At 63.2% G+C, this 20,287-nt stretch overlaps 1 protein-coding gene across 4 annotated transcripts in view; it reads left to right on the top strand.

The window, feature by feature from the left end:
- The window catches only part of GREB1 (growth regulating estrogen receptor binding 1), a 69,349-nt gene extending 51,463 nt beyond the window's left edge, over positions 1-17,886 (top strand). For 2 of the 4 annotated variants that reach the window (XM_045580472.1, XM_036434637.2), the window contains exons 17-33: positions 34-170; positions 951-1,290; positions 1,790-1,905; positions 2,894-3,090; positions 4,661-4,750; positions 4,892-5,511; positions 6,679-6,781; positions 7,758-7,916; positions 10,030-10,172; positions 10,389-10,550; positions 11,406-11,610; positions 13,306-13,480; positions 13,636-13,854; positions 14,768-14,903; positions 15,565-15,765; positions 16,953-17,091; positions 17,666-17,886. In XM_045580472.1, coding sequence (XP_045436428.1) covers positions 34-170; positions 951-1,290; positions 1,790-1,905; positions 2,894-3,090; positions 4,661-4,750; positions 4,892-5,511; positions 6,679-6,781; positions 7,758-7,916; positions 10,030-10,172; positions 10,389-10,550; positions 11,406-11,610; positions 13,306-13,480; positions 13,636-13,854; positions 14,768-14,903; positions 15,565-15,765; positions 16,953-17,091; positions 17,666-17,829 — 3,306 coding nt within the window. In that variant the 3' untranslated portion in view covers positions 17,830-17,886. The other 2 variants (XM_045580473.1, XM_045580474.1) reach the window with 2 other exon arrangements.
- Positions 17,887-20,287: the final 2,401 nt, after the last annotated feature.

Below are 20,287 nucleotides of genomic sequence, written 5' to 3' on the forward strand. Positions count from 1 at the left end.
CGGTGTCTGCGTGACGGCTCCTCTCTGTTTCAGGGCGCGGACGTGTACGCCGAGGACAGGCGGTACTTCGGGCTGTCGGAGTTCATCGAGTCCACCCTGTCGGGGCACAGCCTGCCCTTGCTGCGCTACGACAGCTCCTTCGAGGCCATGGCCACCGCCCTGGGGAAGAGGTACCGTCTCCGCGCTCCCGGCGCCCGGCGGCAGCACGCCCGCCCTGTGTCTCCCGCTGGACACGCAGAGCAGATCCCGGGCTCGCCCGAGCGAGGCGCTGGGCCAGGCCTGCAGCCGCCCCACAGGGACGCCCGCCCCGTTAGAGGCCTGGGTGCTGCGGGTGGCCTGGGCGCTACTGTGCCGAGCGGAGGCGGCCCGGCCCTGTGCCTCCTGGCCGCCCTGCGAGTGCGTGGCCGGGGGCGGCCGCATGGCTGTGGTATCTACGTGGCCGTGGCGGCTGCGTGGCCGTGGCAGTGCGGGCTGTGGGCTGCGTGGCGGCTCCAGGCGGCATGGCTGTGGCCGTGGCGTCTGCGTGGCCGTGGTGGCCGCGTGGCCATGGTGGTGTGGGCTGCGGGCTGCGTGGCCGTGGCGGCTCCAGGCGGCATGGCTGTGGCTGTGGCGTCTGCGTGGCCGTGGTGGTGTGGGCTGCGTGGCCGTGGCGTCTGCGTGGCCATGGTGGTGTGGGCTGCGTGGCCGTGGTGGCCGCGTGGCCATGGTGGTGTGGGCTGCGGGCTGCGTGGCCGTGGGGCTGCGTGGCCGTGGTGGTGTGGGCTGCGGGCTGCGTGGCCGTGGCAGCTCCAGGCGGCATGGCTGTGGCCGTGGTGTCTGCGTGGCCGTGGTGGCCGCGTGGCCATGGTGGTGTGGGCTGCGTGGCCGTGGTGGCTGCGTGGCCATGGTGGTGTGGGCTGCGGGCTGCGTGGCCGTGGCGGCGTGGGGGCTCACGGCGGGCGTTCCCGCAGGTTCCCGCGCCTGCACAGCGCCGTGATCCGCACCTTCGTGCTGGTGCAGCACTACGCGGCGGCCATGATGGCGGTGCGCGGGCTCCCGCAGATGAAGAACCGCACGTCGGTGGAGACGCTGGAGATCGCGCAGAGCCTGCTCAGCGCGCCCCAGCAGGGCCCCTGCGGCCACGGGCCCATGGTGCTGCTGCGCGTGCCCTGCTCGCCGCTGGCCGCCGTGGCCTACGAGCGCCTGGCCCGCGTGCGGGCGCGCCTGGCGCTGGAGCAGCGCTTCGAGATCGTCCTGGGCGGCCCCAGCGCCCGCCTCGCCGTGGGCACGCACTTCGTGAAGCAGCTCAAGGTGGCGCTGTCGGGGGCGGAGGGGGCGGCGCTGGGGGTGTGGCTTCACATCGCAGGAGGCCTTCGGGGTGCCCGGGGCTGGGCTGTGGGGCTGCCCGGGGCTGGGCTGTGGGGCTGCCCGGGGCTGGGCCGTGGGGGTGCCTGGGGCTGGGCCGTGGGGGTGCCGGGGCTGGGCTGTGGGGTGCCCGGGGCTGGGCCTTGGGGTGCCGGGGCTGGGCCTTGGGGTGCCCGGGCCTGGGCCGTGGGGGTGCCCGGGGCTGGCTGGGCCGTGGGGGTGCCCGGGGCTGGCTGAGCCGTAGGGGTGCCCGGGGTTGGGCCATGGGGGTGCCCGGGGTTGGGCCGTGGGGGTGCCCGGGGTTGGGCCGTGGGGGTGCCTGGGGTTGGGCCGTGGGGGTGCCTGGGGTTGGGCCATGGGGGTGCCCGGGGCTGGCTGGGCCGTGGGGGTGCCAGGGCTGGGCTGTGGTGTCAGGGTCAGGCTCTTTCCCTCTGGCGGCCTGCAGGTGTGGCAGAACATCGAGGACGCCGAGTGGAGGCCTCAGACGTACCTGGAGCTGGAGGGCCTGCCCTGCATCCTCATCTTCAGCGGGATGGACCCGCACGGCGAGTCCTTGCCCAGGTGAGGGGGCGTTTGCCACGGGCCTGGGCCCGGGACACTCTGCCTGGTTCTCTGAATGCGCTGTCTGTGCCCGTGGGGGCCGGGCGGGCGCCGGGCGGGGCCCTGCAGCTGGAGACAGGACTTAATGCCTCTGGGTTTCTCCCCTCGGTGGGGGAGGGCGGTCACCGTTCGTTAGGGATGGCCGGTCCATCGAGGGCAGTTTGGGGTCCTCTCGGGGGCGCCTCTCCCGCTGTGTCCAGGCTGCAGGATGGCGGGTCCCTCCTGATCCAGGAGGTGACCGAGGGAAGGGGAGGAACCGTCTTTCCAGCCCTTAGGGCTGACTGTTTCAGGCTGTGGTGCCCACCATCACTGCCCCGAGCACATGGCGGCCGCAAGTCCCCTGGACGCCTCCCGGGTGTCCACACAGACGGGCAGGCATGCGGGCAGAGGGCACCGCCTTCAGGAAGGCAGTTGCTGGAATGGGAGGTGACAGGCTGGCTGGCTTCTCTCCCCACCCCCCCCAATACATGTTTATTAATGTCAGAGAGGAAGGGAGAGGGAGAGAGAGAGAAACATCAATGTTGAGAGAATCATAGATCAGCTGCCTCCTGCAAGCCCATACTGGGGATCGAACCCATAACTCAGGCATGTGCCCTTGACCGGAATCGAACCCGGGACCTTTTAGTTCAGGCCAGTGCTCTATCCATTGAGCCACACCAGCCAGGGCCAGGTTGGCTTTTAAAGACATACTTCACACCCACAGGGCAGGGCCGGGCGTCCTGCTGGGGCCTTGCACGTCTTTGCTTGTGGAGCAGCCGTAGGGCTGCAGCCCAGTCCCTGCACAGCTGGTGCCCTGGACGCTGGCAGCTGTGCCGGCTGCACCGTCTTGGTGGCGAAGGCTCAGGGAACGCCATGCTTTTTCGGGCGCACCTGTGCCGGCCCCGGGCGCCGGTTCCCCCCGAGGCCCCTGCCCGCAGAGGCCCTGCACGGAGCCCCGTGTCGCCCCCAGGTCCCTGCGGTACTGCGACCTGCGCCTCATCAACTCCTGCCTGGTGCGCTCGGCGCTGGAGCAGGAGCTGGGCCTGGCCGCGCACTTCGTGAGCAGCGAGGGGCCCCCGGAGCGGGGGCCGCGGGCCGAGGGCGCGGACAGCGACGCCGAGAAGCCGAGCAGCACGGACAACGAGGAGGAGGAGCCGGCGACGGAAGGTCGGCCCCTGCGTCCGCCCTCGGGGGAGCCTGCGCTGGTCCAGCCGGTGGCTCCCATTTCACGTGGCCCGGGGCCGTCTGCTGGCCGGCAGCCCTGGCAGAGCTCCCTAGAGCGGGAAAGGAATTCAGCTCCCCCCTTCACTGCTTTTTTGGTGTAAGAAAATAGAAGTCCAAATAGGTTCTTCCTAGCTCTAGAATTATTATTACTATTTTTTTTTTTTTAAAGAAGTTCACACCCCGGCTGGTGTGGCTCAGTGGATAGAGCACCGGCCAGTGGACCGGAGAGTCCCGGATTCGATTCTGGTCAAGGGCACATTTCTGGGTCGCATGCTTGAGCCCCACTAGGGGCGTGCAGGAGGCAGCCGATCCATGGTTCTCTCTCATTGATGTTTCTATCTCCCTCCTCCTCCCTTCCTCTCTGAAATCAATAAAAATATATTTAAAAAAAATTTATTCCTTTAAAAATACATTTCAGAGAGAGAGAGGGAGAGAGAGAGAGAGATCAATGGTGAGAATCATGGAGCGGCTGCCTCCTGCAGGCCCCCCACTGCGGATCGAATCTGCAACCCAGCATGTGCCCTGGCCGGGATCGAACCGTGACCTCCTGGTTCCTAGGTCGATGCTCACTCACTGAGCCACACTGGCCTGGCCCTAGCTCTGGAGTGGGAAGAACTGAGGTGTCGTAGGGTTCACACTCGTCTGAGTTGCTGCCCGGGGTAAGGTTCACTCGCTTACTCCTTCTGCGGGCCAGCCTTCAGCACGTGCCCATGTCGGAGACCTACGGGCACCGGCCGGGGCCCCGGGCAGCGTGGACAGCTGACCCCGGCATGGCAGAGGTCACAGGCAGAGCAGGGCATTTGGCTGCAGCCCTCGGGCTGGTGAGAACGAGCACAGTGCTCCTGAGAAAGGCAGGGTGCTGGCGGGGTGGGGTCGGGGAGGGACGGTGTGGGATCAGAGACGGGGGCTCCTCGGCCGCCTCCACCTGCGACCTGCGTGACCTCGGACAGGGCCTGTGGCCTGTCCCGCCTCCGAGCAGGCCCCCGTGTGTGGCAGACCCACAGGCCGGAGCGTGACCCCGCCGCGGTGCCTCCACCTCCCTGCGATGCGTCCGGCATCCCCCCACGCCGGCGTCGGCTCCCTGGTCCCTCCCCCCTCCCTCCAGCCCACGCGCCACACCCAGCCTCAGGGGCTCCCGGCTGTGCTCCGCTCTTGTCCCCCGGGCCGCACAGACATTCTTCCTGTTGCTCCAAGTCCTTCTCTGCTTTCCCTGGAGACCCTGCTGGCCCTGCAGGACTCCGGCGGGTCACCTCTCCCTGCCTCTCCCCTCCTGCTGCTGCCTCTGTCTGTGTGGGAGCCTGGCCGGGGCCCACGGCCCTCTCCCTGCCCGTCTACACCCTCCTGTACCTGCTCGCCCTGCCCCTGCCCCTCCGTCCTCTCCCGCAGTTGGAGACGCAGGGAGGGGTGGGTGGCAGGAGGGTGGGGACGGGAGCGGGAGAGGTGTGATGGACAGGTAAAGCGCTGGACCTTGTGGGACGATGACGGGCGTTTCCGGGGGTGTGTTTGGACACAGGCGCTGCCGCCGAGAAGAGGAGCCCCGTGAAGAGGGAGCGGCCCGGCTCCCGGGACTCGGCCTCCTCCGGCCGCTCCTCCAGGGCGTCCGGTAAGTCCCGGGGAGAGCCTGCCCGCCACTGGGCTATTGGGAGACTTCAGACGTGGACAGAGAGCCTGGATCTCGCCCAGAACTGGGGAGGGAGACTTGGCAGAACCGGGCCTTCTGGATGACGGGGTCCTCTCTCCCCAGGCCCGGCGCTCGGTGGCGAGACCTCGGCTCCGCCCGGGGGCCCCCCTCCGGGCGAGCAGACCTGGTCCCCGCAGCCCTGCGGCCCTTCGGAGGACACCCAGCGGCTCCGGGCCAGCCAGGGGCCGGCCTCGGCCCTCAGCAGGCACAGCCCCGGGCCGGCCCCCCAGCCCGACGCCGCCGGCCGCCACCCCAGCCAGAGGGGCGTCCAGGCGGCGGTCCCCTCGCCACGCCGGCTCCCCGCGGCGGGCGCCTCGTCCTCCCCGCCCCCGGGGCCGGCCACGGACACGCTGGTGCCGCCTCCGCCGGCCTCCCGGTGCTCCCTGGCCAAGGCCCACCGGCAGCCGCCCGTGGTCTTCCTGCCCAAGCTGGTGTACGACATGGTCACGTCCACCGACAGCAGCGGGCTGCCCAAGGCCGCCTCGCTGCTGCCCGCCCCGTCGGTCGTGTGGGCCAGCTCCTTCCGGCCGCTGCTCAGCAAGACCATGACGTCCACGGAGCAGTCCCTGTACTACCGGCAGTGGACCGCGCCGCGGCCCGGCCACATGGACCACGGCAGCCGCGCCGAGGGCTGCGTGGACGGCTTCCACCCGCGCCGGCTGCTGCTCAGCGGGCCCCCGCAGGTGAGGGCGCCCGCGGCCTGGACTCGGGGAGCAGGCGTCTGTGCTCAGGCCCAGCGGCAGTGTGGGGCCGATGGCGCCCCCTTTCGCACATCTTGCCATTCTCACGGCGGAAGCTTCTGGGATGGCCCCAAGGGGGGCAGTGGAATGGGGGGTCAGGGCCCAGCGACATCTGTCCTCTCTCCTCCGTTTCCTCCACGGCCGTGGTCGGCAAACCACGGCTCTCGAGCCACGTGCGGCTCTTTGGCCCCTTGAGTGTGGCTTTTTTTTTTTTTTAATTATTAATTTCTTTATTGATTAAGGTATCACATATTTGTCCTCAACCCCCCCTTCCAATCCCCCACCCCACCCCACTCATGCCCCCACCCCCTATTGTCCTTGACCACTGGCTAGGCTCCTATGTGCGCACACAAGTCCTTTGGTTGATCTCACCCTTTTATCCCCACCCTCCCTCTGAGGTCCAACAGTCTGACCCACGGCTCCTTATCTCTGGGTCTGTTCTCGTTCATCAGTCTGTGTTGTTCACCATTTCCCCCAGATGAGTGAGATCATGTCCTACTGGAAATACACTTATAAGAATTAAAGATGAGACAAGCAGTAATCGTTACGCTGAAAGGCAGATGAATCAGTCTGTAGTGAGCTTCTTTCTGGGCCACCAGTTCTTTTGAGACCCAATTTCAATGTCAAACAGTTCCTTATGTGTACATGTCAGCCGTGATATTTCAGTTCTGGATGGTGGGCACATGGTGGTTGACTGTGGCACTTCCACAAAATACTCGGCCTGGGTGAGTCTATGTTGAAGAAGTGGCGTTAGAAGAAGTTTACGTTTAAGAAATGTGGCTCTCCAAAGAAACGTACATCGTTGTCCTGTTGATAGTTGGTTCTGTGGATGAATGAGTTTGCCTACCACTGGCCTATGCATGGAAGGGTCCCAGGTTCAATGCCAGTAAGGCTTTTCCTTGGCCGGGACCCTGGTTGGGGTGTGTGCCAGAGGCAGCCTGTGGGTGTGTTTCTGACTTTCCCTCTCTCTAAAAAGCAATGGGAAAACACGCTCAGTGAGGATTTAAAAAAAAGTTGTAAGAAAAAAGGGAGGTGCCCTGAGGCGTGGCAGGTGCTCCGGGTGCGGAGACAGGGCGCACTGACTGGGGCGCCCGCCCCTTGTGCCCGCAGATCGGGAAGACGGGTGCTTACCTGCAGTTCCTCAGCATCCTGTCCCGGATGCTCATCCGGCTGACGGAGGTGGACGTATACGATGAGGAGGAGATCAACCTCGGTGAGGCTCAGCCTCGCGCAGCCACGGGCGGGACGCTCGGTCCTCAGAGGGTCTGGCCGGGGCTGGTGGACATGGGCGGGACGCTCGGTCCTCAGAGGGTCCGGGCGGGGCTGGTGGACATGGGCGGGATGCTCGGTCCTCAGAGGGTCCGGGCGGGGCTGGTGGACGCGGGCGGGACCCTCGGTCCTCAGAGGGTCCGGGCGGGGCTGGTGGACGCGGGCGGGATGCTCAGTCCTCAGAGGGTCCAGGCGGGGCTGGTGGACGCGGGCGGGATGCTCAGTCCTCAGAGGGTCCGGGCGGGGCTGGTGGACGCGGGCGGGATGCTCAGTCCTCAGAGGGTCCGGGCGGGGCTGGTGGACGCGGGCGGGATGCTCAGTCCTCAGAGGGTCCGGGCGGGGCTGGTGGATGTGGGCGGGACCCTCAGTCCTCAAAGGGTCTGGGCGGGGCTGGTGGACGCTGGCGGGATGCTCGGTCCTCAGATGGTTTGGGTGGGGCTGGTGGGCCCGGGATGCGGATGGGACGCGGGTGGGCGATGGGTGCCCTCAGCGCAGTTTCCATTCCTACGGGCCTGCCTCCTGGTGTCCGGCTGGCTTTCCCCGCGGGTCTCCGATCTCGGGTGGCGGGACGCTGCCCGTGGCCGTTAGGGGTCCGATGGCCTGTGGTCCGACACGTGCCATGGAGGATCACTCGGCCGCAGGAGCGGGTCCCCGTGTCCTCAGCAGCACTTCAGCGGGTGCTCTCGACCGCCCTCCGTGCGGGGGGGGAGTTCAGGCCCACGGAAGCCGCGCAGCCGGGTCTCCCCTCGCCTCTGGGTTTCCCGCGGTCCCCGCAGGGTGGGCCGTTGATCCGTGAAAACCCTCCGTGGTTCCGTGGCGTGTCCGCCGCCGCCGTTCTCGGCGAGACGGAGAAGGAAGCCGCTCTCTGTCCGTTTGGTCACGCGCCCCCCGGGTCTCCCCCGGGTCTCCCCGGCCCCCAGACCTCCGGGAGGAGTCCGAGTGGCGCTACCACCAGCGCAGCGACCCCTGGCCCGACCTGGAGCTCTTCCGGAAGCTGCCTTTCGACTACACGGTCCACGACCCCAAGTACGAGGACGCCAGCCTCATCTGCTCGCACCGCCAGGGCGCCAGGAGCGAAGGTCAGGCTCCCGTCCCCCAGGCCGGGGAGCAGCCCCTGAAGGGGAGAAGCTGCATGCGGGCTGCGCTCAGTCGCCGGGGGGCCCTGAGCCGATTGGCGGCACCCAGCACAGGGCGGAGGCCACACCTCCCGCACAGGGAGGCCTCTTAGGGCAGTGGTCGGCAAACTCAGTCCACAGAGCCAAATATCAACAGGACTATGATTGACATTTCTTTTGAGAGCCGAAAACCGACGTCTGCTCATGGGCCAAGATGTTTCCATTGCACTGTAAGTGCGTGCCCCGTGTGGTGTTTTGTGGAAGAGCCACACCCAAGGGGCCAAAGAGCTGCATGTGGCTCTTTTTTATTGATTTTTACAGAGAGGAAGGGAGAGAGACAGAGAGCTAGAAACATCGATGAGAAAGAAACATCGACCAGCTGCCTCTTGCACACCCCCTACAGGGGATGTGCCCGCAACCAACGTACATGCCCTTGACCGGAATCGAACCTGGGACCTTTCAGTCCGCAGACCTACGCTCTACCGCTGAGCCAAACCGGTTTCGGCTGCACGTGGCTCTTGAGCCGCAGTTTGCCGACCACCGTCTTAGGGACCCAGGAAGGATGGCGTACTGCTCAGGGAGTGCTGGGAGCGCTGAGGACATGGGCTGGGCTGTGTCCCGGTCAGGATGCCCTAAAGCTCTTGGTAAAGAGCGGATAGAAGACGTGTGTATTTCTGTGGTTGATCCTCACCTGCGGGCATTTTCCCATTAGTATTAGAGAGAATGGGAGGGAGGGGGAGAGAGAATCATCAATGTGAGAGAGACACATCGATGGGTTGTCCCTCACAGGTGCCCTGACCAGGGCCGGGCATCAAGCATGTAACCGAGGTATGTGCCCTTGCCCGGAATTGAACCCTGGACCCTTTAGTCTGTAGGCCGACCTCCATCCACTGAGCCAAACTGGCCAGGGCGACACGTATCTCTGTGAATTGGGATTGCGGTGACAAAATGCTCGTCTTCCCTCTGCTCCCTCGGTCTCCTGTTTCCCCCCTCCTGCTGCAGGGACCTCTCCGTCACCGTGTTGTCACCTGCGGTGGTGCAGGGTGGAGGGCGGCCTTAGTGTTGGGACACGTTCAAGCCCGGACTGAGGAGAGGGCACAGTCCTCTCGTGGCAAAGTCACGTGCAAGTCCCAGCGTGGAGGGCAGAGCCTCCCGGCACAGCGACAGCCAACAGCTGTGGTTGTGAGCTTGGACCTGTGGTCCGAACACGTGGCCCCATGTGCCTGAGGGATGTGGGCTTGATAGGGTTCAGGTGCGCGTAGTTGAGTGGGATCGAAACCCACGAGAACGTTGTAAACATCTGACCCCGCCCTCACCTTGCCTCGTGGCATCGGCTGTAAAATGAAGACACGGCTTGTGGCCCGTGGCGCTGTCGATTGCTCTCCGTCAGAGGACAGCATCCCACCCAGACCCAGCTTTCTTCTCGTCTGTCTTTTCTCCATCCTTCACCGCCTCAGGGTTGCCGAGCTGGCTTGGCACAGAAGGTGCCCTGGGGCTGAGGGTGCCATGGCCGTGCCGGCTCGCCGGGGACCGCTGAGCAGGAGACCCACAGACAGTTCAGGGTCCCCATCAGCCCACACAAGCGTTAGTGACGGGAAAGCTGGGGGGATGCGGAGTGAGGAGAATCGTCACCAGTGGCCATCGGATGAGAATGTCTCTCCATGGTTCTCAGGCAGACCACTCACGTCCCTGGGGGCCCTCATGTCCCTGGAGGGCCCTCTCAGTCCCTGGGGAGCCCTCACGGAGGCGGGTCATAACAAAAGCCAGGGCTGGCCTCCTACTCCCCCTAAGTCGCTGGAAAGATGGGCGCTTCCCCCATTGCAGTTGTGCTGGCGAGTTGTGCTGGCAACCAGTTGTCGTCAGGTAGCGAGTCCTCGAGTAAACGTTGATCCGACATCCACAGGCTCACGTGTAACATGACGGGGACAGTCTGTAGTGTGTCCCACGGAGACTGTCCTGTCTGAGCTGCTGGGTGCCCTCGTCCGCCGGCTCCCACCCCGCAGTGGCGGGCGGGCTGGTGTCCGGGGGAGGGCAGAGGCTCGCCTGCCGTGCGCTCCGTGACGCCGGCTCCCCGCAGACAGGGCGCCGCCCCGGAAGCCCGAGGACCTGTTCGCACGGCGGCGGACGGCGCGGATGCGGCTGTCCCAGTACGCGGCCCACAACACCTACCACCACTGCGAGCAGTGCCACCAGTACATGGGCTTCCACCCCCGCTGCCAGGTAGGCGGCGCCTCCCGCACGCCCTGCTACCCGGGCCAGCACCATCGTCTCCCCAGTTCCGTGTCCGTCCCCGGGGGGGGGGGGTGGGGGTGTGGAGCGTTCTGGAAGCCGTGGGCAGAGGTGGCCGTGGCCGGCGCCGGCGGGCCCGGCGGGCGGGGGGCTCCGGGAGGGCCCGCCGGACGCTGACACCGGCTCTGTCCTCTCCCCGCACCCCAGCTCTATGAGTCCTCCCTGCACGCCTTTGCCTTCTCTTACTCCATGCTAGGAGAGGAGATCCAGCTGCACTTCATCATCCCCAAGTCCAAGGAGCACCACTTCGTCTTCAGCCAGCCCGGAGGCCAGCTGGAGAGCATGCGGCTGCCCCTGGTCACCGACAAGGTACCGGCCTCGGGCCCGGGGTGGGAGGGGTCTGACCGGGGTGGCCGGGGGCCGCTGGGCGGGAGGCCCAGGGCAGGTGGGGCCGGCGGAGGGACCGGTGCGGTCACTGGCCTTGGAGGAGGCGGCGGCTGGGAACGTCAGGGCTTCGGGGACCCCCAGCGTGAAGTTGGAGCCTTGGTCTGGGGTTTCCAGACTGTGCCGAGGTCCCTGGGCCTCCGCTTCCCCACCCGTTCACCCAGGCCCGTGGTCGGCAAACTCACTAGTCAACAGAGTTCAATATCAACAGCACAATGATTGCAATTTTTTTTGAGAGTCAATTAAAAAAAAAAGTATATATATATATATTTTTTTTTTAATTGATTTTTTACAGAGAGGAAGAGAGAGGGATAGAGAGCTAGAAACATCAGTGAGAGAGAATCATCGACCAGCTGCCTCCTGCACGCCCCCTACTGGGGATGTGCCCGCAACCAAGGTACATGCCCTTGACCGGAATCGAACCTGGGACCCTTCAGTCCGCAGGCCGACGCTCTATCCACTGAGCCACACCGGTTTCGGTGAGAGTCACATTTTTTAAACTTCTTCTAACGCCGCTTCTTCAAAAGAGACTCACCCAGGCCGTGGTAGATATTTTGTGGAAATCGAACCGTGACCTCCCGGATCCTCGGTCGGTCGACGCCCGGCCACTGAGCCAGGCCGGCCCGGCTGGTGCGCCATTGTTTTCACTGCGTTTTATCCGTGAAAGCAAGTCCCAGGGCCGAGCTGGGTCCCAGGAGGACGGGAGGGACGTGTCAGAGGGAGGGGACGGCGGTGCCCACGCTGAGGAACGCGCCCCCCCCCCTTCTGCTTCTGCGCCAGAGCCACGAGAGCATCAAGAGCCCGACCTTCACGCCCACCACCGGCCGCCACGAGCTCGGGCTCCTCAACCTGTACCATGCCATGGACGGCGCCAGCCACCTGCACGTGCTGGTCGTCAGGGAGTGCGAGGTGCCCGTGTACAAGAAGTGCTGGCCCAACCACATCATGCTGGTGCTGCCCGGCAGCTTCAACAGCGCCGGCGTGGGTAGGCCCGCCCCCCGGCGCCCCGCGGCCCAGGCCCGGGACCGTGTTCCGGAACCGACAGTGCCGCAGTTTCCACCAGGCCTGTCGGCTTAAAAACGTGGATTATATATATCCATATATGTAATTCACATGTATGGATGTGTATAACTCACTATATATGTGTGTATGCATACATATACATGTATTTTTAAAAATACATATTTTATTGATTTTTTTACAGAGAGGAAGGGAGAGAGATAGAGAGCTAGAAACGTCGATGAGAGAGAAACATCGACCAGCTGCCTCTTGCACACCCCCTACCGGGGATGTTCTGCAACCAAGGTACATGCCCTTGACCGGAATCGAACCTGGGTCCTTTCAGTTCGCAGACTGATGCTCTACCACTGAGCCAAACCGGTTTCGGCTATATATGTTTTTTTGTTTGTTTGTTTGTTTGTTTTTTTGATGGACTTCAGAGGGGTGGGGAGAGGGAGAGAGAGAAACATTGATCGGCTGTGGGTGCTGAGGGCCTGGGGCGGGGGCGGGGGTGGGCTGGATGGGGCCGATGGGGAACAAAAGGGGACATATTGAATACTTTCAACAATAAAGATTTGAAAAGAGAAAGAGCCCTAGCTGGTGTAGCTCAGTGGATAGGCCTGCGGACTGAAGGGTCCCAGGTTTGATTCTGGTCGAGGGCACATGCCCAGATTTTGGGCTCATCAACAGTTCTCTCTCATCATTGATGCTTCTATCTCTCTCTTTTCCTCTCTGAAATAAGTAAAATAAGAATATATTTTAAAAAATAAATACAAAAATAAAATTAAATAAAAAGAAGAAAAGCGAGGATAAGCAGACAGATGTACGTGCAAATGGGAGGTGTGTTTTCTCCTCTAGAATTTCCTCTCCCAAATCAGCAGCTAAGGGAGTGGACGAGGGGTGTGGGTGAGGACTGCAGGGACTGGGGGCCTGGGGGTGGGGGCCTCGGTGAGCAGCACCCCCTCTGCCCGGCCTGGCTGGGTGGGGGCCGGGCGGACCGGGGTGGGGGTGGGGGTGGGTGGTCAGCGGTGGCTCTCTGGCTGGGTGGGGTCCGGCGGACCGGGGTGGGGGTGGGGGTGGGTGGTCAGCGGTGGCTCTCTGGCTGGGTGGGGGCCGGGCGGACCGGGGTGGGGGGGGGGGTGGGGGGTCAGCGGTGGCTCTCTGGCTGGGTGGGGGCCGGGCGGACCGGGGTGGGGGTGGGGGTGGGTGGTCAGCGGTGGCTCTCTGGCTGGGTGGGGGTCCGGCGGACCAGGGTGGGGTGGGGGTGGGTGGTCAGCGGTGGCTCTCTGGCTGGGTGGGGTCCGGGCGGACCGGGGTGGGGGTGGGGGTGGGGTGGGTGGTCAGCGGTAGCTCTCTGGCTGGGTGGGGGCCGGGCGGACCAGGGTGGGGGTGGGGGTGGGTGGTCAGCGGTGGCTCTCTGGCTGGGTGGGGGCCGGGCAAACCGGGGTGGGGGTGGGGGTGGGTGGTCAGCGGTGGCTCTCTGGCTGGGTGGGGGCCGGGCGGACCAGGGTGGGGTGGGGGTGGGGGTGGGTGGTCAGCGGTGGCTCTCTGGCTGGGTGGGGGCCGGGCGGACCAGGGTGGGGTGGGGGTGGGTGGTCAGCGGTGGCTCTCTGGCTGGGTGGGGTCCGGCGGACCGGGGTGGGGGTGGGGTGGGTGGTCAGCGGTGGCTCTGCCGCTGCAGGCGCCGCCCACTTCCTGATCAAGGAGCTGTCCTACCACAACCTGGAGCTGGAGCGCAGCCGGCAGGAGGAGCTGGGCATCAGGCCTCAGGACATCTGGCCCTTCATCGTGATCTCCGACGACTCCTGCGTCATGTGGAACGTGGTGGACGTGGACGGCGGCGGCGAGAGGAGCCGGTGAGGCAGGCGGGCTCCCCAGCGGGACCCCCCGCCCCGCGGGGACCCCAGGGCCCTCGGTCAGGGGGCCTGGCGTGTGGCGTGTCAGCGGGGAGCCGTCCAGAAGGCCTTGCCCGGGTTTACACGTGTCTCTCTCCCTCCCTCCCTCCGAGCAGGGAGTTCTCCTGGTCCGAGAGGAACGTGTCCCTGAAGCACATCATGCAGCACATCGAGGCGGCCCCCAACATCACGCACTACGCCCTCATCGGCCTGCGCAAGTGGTCCAGCAGGGCCGGCGGCCGCGCCGTGCAAGAGCCCTTCTCCCGCTGCCACGTCCACGACTTCATCGTCCTCAACGTGGACCTCACCCAGAACGTGCAGTACAACCAGAACCGGTGAGCGCCGGGCGCGGCCACCGGCTCCACCCACAGGGTGCAGCCCTCCCCCTCCCCTCCCTCCTTCTCCCCTCCCCTCCCCTTCCTTCCCTCCCCCCACCCCCTCCCCCTCCCCATCCCCTATCCCCACCTCCCCCTCCAGAATGGCAGCCCCCTCTCCGCTCCCGCCAGCTCCACACACACGGTGCAACCCTCCCCCTTCCCCTTCCCCCTCCTTCCTCTCCCCCTCCCCCTCCCCCTCCTCCCTCCGGAGGGGCAGCCGGGCCTGGCCGACAGCACCCTCTCTGCGGCCACCGGCTCCACCCACAGGGTGCAGCCCTCCCCCTCCCCCTCCCTCCTCCTTCCCCTCCCCTCCCTCTCCCCCTCTCCCTCCTCCCTCCGGAGGGCAGCCGGGCCTGGCCGACAGCACCCTCTCCACTGCCCTATAGGCCATGGAGCCAGAGGCCTCCCGCCATAGCACCAGCCTGGCCCCTGCTGTCAGCTTTATGTGTTCTTACTGATTTCAGAGAGGAAGGGGGCGGGGAGAGAAACAGCAATGAGCCCCCCACTGGGGATTCAGCCTGCATGTGCCCTGACCAGGAATCAAACCGGGACCACCCGGTTCCTAGGTTGATGCCCCTTCCTTCCTTCCTTCCTTCCTTCTTCCCTCCCTTCCCTCCTTCCCTGTCCTGTCCTGTCCTGTCCTTTTTTTTCTTTCCTTCCTTTTCCTTGCACGGGTGGCACTCCCTCTGTAGCGTAGCCTGAGGGACGCCCGCTCCTGTGCCCACACCTCGCAGCCGGCGGTCTATTTGTCGGCCTCTGCCTCCGGGGGGAGGATCTGAAGGGAGGGCCGGTAGCAGGCACAGGTGCCATGGCCTGGGGTGTGAGGGCACCCAGTGCGAGCTGCCCCTCCCCCTCCCCCGGCCCCACGCAGGTTCCTGTGCGACGACGTGGACTTCAACCTGCGGGTGCACAGCGCCGGCCTCCTGCTGTGCCGCTTCAACCGCTTCAGCGTCATGAAGAAGCAGATCGCCGTGGGCGGGCACCGGGCCTTCCGCATCGCCGCCAAGGTGCGTGGCCGTGGCCGTGGGCGGGCACCGGGCCTCCCGCATCGCCGCCAAGGTGCGTGGCCGTGGCCATGGCCGAGGCCGTGGGCGGGCACCGGGCCCCCCGCATCGCCGCCAAGGTGCGTGGCCGTGGCCGTGGCCGTGGGCGGGCACCGGGCCTCCCGCATTGCCGCCAAGGTGCGTGGCCGAGGCCGAGGCCGTGGGCGTGGGCCAGGCGCTGTGAAACCAATCTTTCCTTTCATTCCCTCAGGAGCATTCTTGAACTACTAGGTGTTTTATCTTCATTTCTGTTTTGAGCGCAGTCTTATTTCCCCCTTTAGGTTTAATGGTGCATTGATTATACACGGAATGGCCAGATGGTGGTGATCTCTGAACGCATAATCATCTGGCCGCTCAGTGTCTACCCTGTAGAATAAAAGGCTAATATGCAAATTGTCTCCTTGACCAGGAGTTCGACCAGCAGGCAGGCCAGCCAGCCACCCACGTCCCGGACCCACCCATGCACTTTTCTCCACCAGACTTGGTTGTCCAGGGCGGCGGGCTTTTAGCTCGCAGCGCCGCCCCGGGGCCCTCTTTGTGGCTGGACCCCCGGCCTGGCATCCTCGCAGCGTTGGGGGCCCTTCTCTGCCGGGGGCCGGGGTGCTGACGCCGCCTCCCCTCGCAGGTGTCGAACAGCCCCGTGGCCGTGGTGCCCGCCCAGTACATCTGCGCGCCCGACAGCAAGCACCCGGCGCTGGCGGCCCCCGCGCAGCTGCTGCTGGAGCGGTTCCTGCAGCACCACAGCCACCGCTTCTTCCCGCTGTCCCTGCACAACCACGGCCACCCCGTGCTGCTGGTGGACTGCTACCTGAACCTGGGCCCCCAGGTAAGCCCGCGCCCGCAGCCCGGCCCCCCACCCCCCCAGGAAGCCCCCTTCCCGGCTGGTGACACAGAGGCTGAGAGGGTGTTTGTTTCATAGCCCAGTAACAGCTTACTCCGTTAGAACCAGGAGGCCAAAACGGTGTGGCTCAGTGGATAGAGCCTCGGCCTGCAGACTGAAGGGTCCCAGGTTCAGTTCCGGTCAGGGGCATGGACCTTGGTTGCGGGCACATCCCGTGTGTGTGTGTGTGTGTGTGTGTGTGTGTATGTGTGCAGGAGGCAGCTGATTGATGTTTCTCTCTCATTGATGTTTCTTACTTTCTCTCCCTCTCCCTTCCTCTCTGTAAAAACTCAATAAAATATATATTTTTTTAAAAAGAATGAGGATCGTCCATTCCCCCTGGGCAGCCTGACCGTCCCATCACAGTAAGCACAGGGATTGCACAGCACAGGGGCCTCTGCACCGGTTCCAGCCTCAGGAGCCTTCCATCGGTTTTCCCGCTGGTGCTACCCTGTTTCCCCGGAAATAAGACAGTGTCTTATATTAATTTTTTCTCCCAAAGTTGTGCTAGGTCTTATTTTCAGGGGATGTCTTATCTTTCCATGTGCTAGGTCTTATTTTCGGAAAAACGCGGCAAGTTTCAGGTCCTCCAGCGCTGACCCTGCAGGTGCAGCCATTTCAAATCATGCCAGTCCGTCTCAGATCTGGTACACGTGTGTTCATGTAGCCACAGGAGAGCACTTGAATGGTTTGCCACAATATAATCTGCTGGGAATCAAACCCAACGCTGATGCCAACATTATATATACATATTATTGATTCCAGAGAGATAGAAACAGTGATGAGAGAGGATCATTGATCAGCTGCTTCCTGCATGCCCCCTACTGGGTATCAAACCCACAACCCGGGCCTGGTCCCTGACTGGGAATCCAACCATGACCTCCTGGTCGATGTTCAACCACGGAGCCATACTGGCTAGGTGCCAAAACATTTCCGATTCTCCGGTTCATCAATGCATAGATAAATCCGGGTAAATCTCTGGGAATTGAGTGTTCGGCTGTCGATTTGGAAATAATAAAACAATATTGTTTCTGGTCCCCCAAAACCTTGAGCGTGGCCGAGGGTGGGCACGCTGGCGGCGAGGCCGTGGCGTGGCGGAGCCGTCACGGAGCGGCCCCCCCGCTGTCTTCCAGATCTCCGTGTGCTACGTGAGCTCCCGGCCCCACTCCCTGAACGTCAGCTGCGCCGACACCACGTTCAGCGGGCTCCTGCTCTACCTCTGCGACTCCTTCGTGGGCGCCGGCTTCCTGAAGAAGTTCCGCTTCCTGAAAGGTGCGCCCCCTCCGCCGCCCGGGCCGGGCTCCCGTGCTTGGCCCTGCTGCCTCCTGGTCGTTGTCCTCCTTCCCCAGGGGGTGCACGGGGGCTCAGAGGGGCACCGAAACCACCAGGAACGTCCAGGAGGGTTCTGGGGTGTCCCCCCTCCCCCCCACTCCCCTGCGTGTTTGGCTGGAGAGGAGACACATCCTTTCTTTTAGGCAAAAGGCAGAGATGTGTTCCTTTCCAGTAATATATATATATATATATATATTTAAACGTATTTTATTGATTTTGTTACAGAGAGGAAGTGAGAGGGATAGAAAGTTAGAAACATTGATGAGAGAGAATCATCGATCAGCGGCCTCCTGCACGCCCCCTACTGGGGATGTGCCCGCAACCAAGGTCCATGCCCTTGACCGGAATTGAACCCGGGACCCTTCAGTCCACAGGCCGATGCTCTGTCCACTGAGCCACACCGGTCAGGGCTGCCTCTTTCTTTCTGTGAGCCGGCAGGGTCCGGGCGGTCGGTGTCCGCGGGGTGCGCTCGCCCCGTGCCTTCACACGCCTCCCCCTGCCGCTGTCCGTGCAGGGGCCACCCTGTGCGTGATCTGCCAGGACCGCAGCTCGCTGCGCCAGACGGTGGTGCGCCTGGAGCTGGAGGACGAGTGGCAGTTCCGCCTGCGGGACGAGTTCCAGACGGCCAACGCCCAGGAGGACCGGCCGCTTTTCTTCCTCACGGGGCGGCACGTCTGAGGGGCGCCCCCGGGCTCCCGGGAGGGGGGGCCTTCGCAGCTTCGTGCTGCTGAGGCTGGCGGAGGAGAGCCGGGGCGCTGGAACAAGAATGCGCCCCGGACACTGCCTGGCGATTCCCCGCGGCGCCCGAGCCCAGGGGCGACGGAGACTCAGAGCGGGACGGCCTCTGGGTGCGAGCGTCGGTCACGCACACCCGCCCTCCGGGCCTGGCTGGGCCGGCCGCACCACCCTGGGCCCCGTCCACGCCCGTCTCATGAAGAACAAAGCGCCGCCGCCTGCGATGCCAGCCTCATGCTTCCATGGACGCGCCTGCCTTTTCTCCCAGCTCCAGGCCTCTCGGATCCTCTCCCAGAGGGGCCAGTGTTCCAGGCGACAGGGAGGGTGCCAGCCGCGTAGTTTTCCTCTCCGTCCACCACAAAGCAATACTTTAGAGAAGAACGCTCTCGCCGTAAAGGCTGGAGGCAAGGGAGAGACAAACCAAACCGAAAAACAACAGCGGGTCCCGGGATAAGAACTGTGTCCCTGCCTGGAAGGCTGCTTTCTGAAAAGCCCAAAGGCATCCACTTGAAGCAAGTACAACCCTTGGTTTTACTTCAGAGCAAAGACGAGTCTGTTCAGATAGGAAAGGGCAAACGGGAGGAGGATCTCTCTTTAAAAGATTGCAGGAGGGAGACCGGGACCCCGGGGGGGGGGGGTGGAGGGGGTTTGACCTGAAGACACAGGACCTGCCTCACAAGGGAAAGAGAACCAAACGGTTTACTTGAAACCAGCAGTGCAGACAGCCAAAGGGACACATGCACAGCTCGGGGAGGACTAGACTTCCCGCCGTAGTTTTCTGAAGCTCCGTTTTCAGCTCCTCAAACAGCTTCACTTTTCCCGTGAATGCGGGGCCTCTGACCCGAGAGGCGGGGGGACAGACAGAGGGCAGTAGGGATGTTCCATGACCCACGTTCACTTACTGCCAGAATGATTTTTTAAAAAAAATACTTTGATTTTTAGAGAGAGGCAGGCAGTAGGGTGCTAGTCGCTAGTCACCCCCACAACTCCCATGGCTCAGGGTTTGGGCTCTGGAGGAGGCCGCACACAAAAGAGACTAGAAAATATTAACTTGTCAATATTGGGGGCCAGGAGGGAGCCCAACTCAAGGGGGAGGACCCCACCCGCTCTGGCCTTAATGTCCCTTTTATTAAGACTGTGGGATCCACTCGTAGCCGCTAGGCAGGCAATTCCAATAATAGCCAATCAGCAAGGATTTACATAAAACTAGAAGGTGGAAGTAGCTTCAGCTGCCATTGTCTCAACTAGACAGTGGGCGGTGGGCTCCCTGGCGTCCACCCACTTTCAGAGCTTCAAGGTTGACCAGCCCTCCGGGTCCCTTGTCCACGCCTCTGCTGGTGAGGGCGATGGGCGGCTTCCCACAGGAGGGGGGAGAGAAACATCGATGTGAGAGCAGGGATCGAGCCTGCAACCTGGGCATATGCTCTCACTGGGAATTGAACCGGCAACCTTTTGCTGCATGGGATGGTGCCCAACCAGCTGAGCCCACAGGCCAGGGCCAGATGCTTTTAAGGTGACCAGATCGTCCCGTTTTTGGCGGGACAGTCCCGATTTCTAACAGTTTTCCCCTGCGTCCTGCGGCGTTTTTAAAAAGTTCAGGTTTTTGGAAAGATTGGAAAGATTTATAAAATTTATACCAGCACTGCCTCCAGGCCAGGCGTCGGCCACAGTGATGATCCTGCAGCGGTGTGGGTGGGTGGACTTACTCTCCCATCTGAAAGACGAGAAGGTGGGGTGCGGAGAGTGCCCAGCACTGGAGGAGGGCGAGCCCCACTGCTGGATTCGGGTCCCCGAGTTCGTCTTCCCCACACACCCCGCCCTTGGAGCGGCCTGGAAAGCCGATCCTGGAATGCGTTGTCCTGTGCCGGTCTTAGGCTTTTTATAAGCACTCTCCTGGATAACGGTGCAAAAAGACACTATTTTACAAGATGAAGCCAAAGAATGCCAGCCCTTTCCCCCCTAGGAGTATGAGATTTAGAGCTACGTTTATGAAATCATCCCTTTGTACATGTCATTGTTCCTATTTTGGAATAAAAACATACCTTTAATTACATTTGTCTTTTGTACATATGCAACTTCATTCTGTTCTCCCCATTTTATTAAACTAAAAAAAAAAACCAACCCCAAACCACCCCAAGCGAATATGCTTGTTGGTTCCAGTCTTACAAATAAAACTCACACGTTTGTTTCTCTGGGGGTGTGGACGTCCTTTTAAGCAGAAGCTGTGTGGCCAGTGCTTTCTGGGGCTGCCTGCTAATAACCAAACAGCATGACGGAAAAGGGTTTTGGAAAGGAAGTAAGACTAACCCCACGCTGGAGGGGCAGAGTAACACAAGGAAGAGTCACAGAGAGAAGGCAGATGGGTGGACATGGAGGGGACCGTGGCTGGGCGTGTACGAAG

Source organism: Pipistrellus kuhlii, unplaced genomic scaffold, assembly GCF_014108245.1.
Source record: "Pipistrellus kuhlii isolate mPipKuh1 unplaced genomic scaffold, mPipKuh1.p scaffold_m20_p_13, whole genome shotgun sequence".
NCBI lineage: Eukaryota > Metazoa > Chordata > Mammalia > Chiroptera > Vespertilionidae > Pipistrellus > Pipistrellus kuhlii.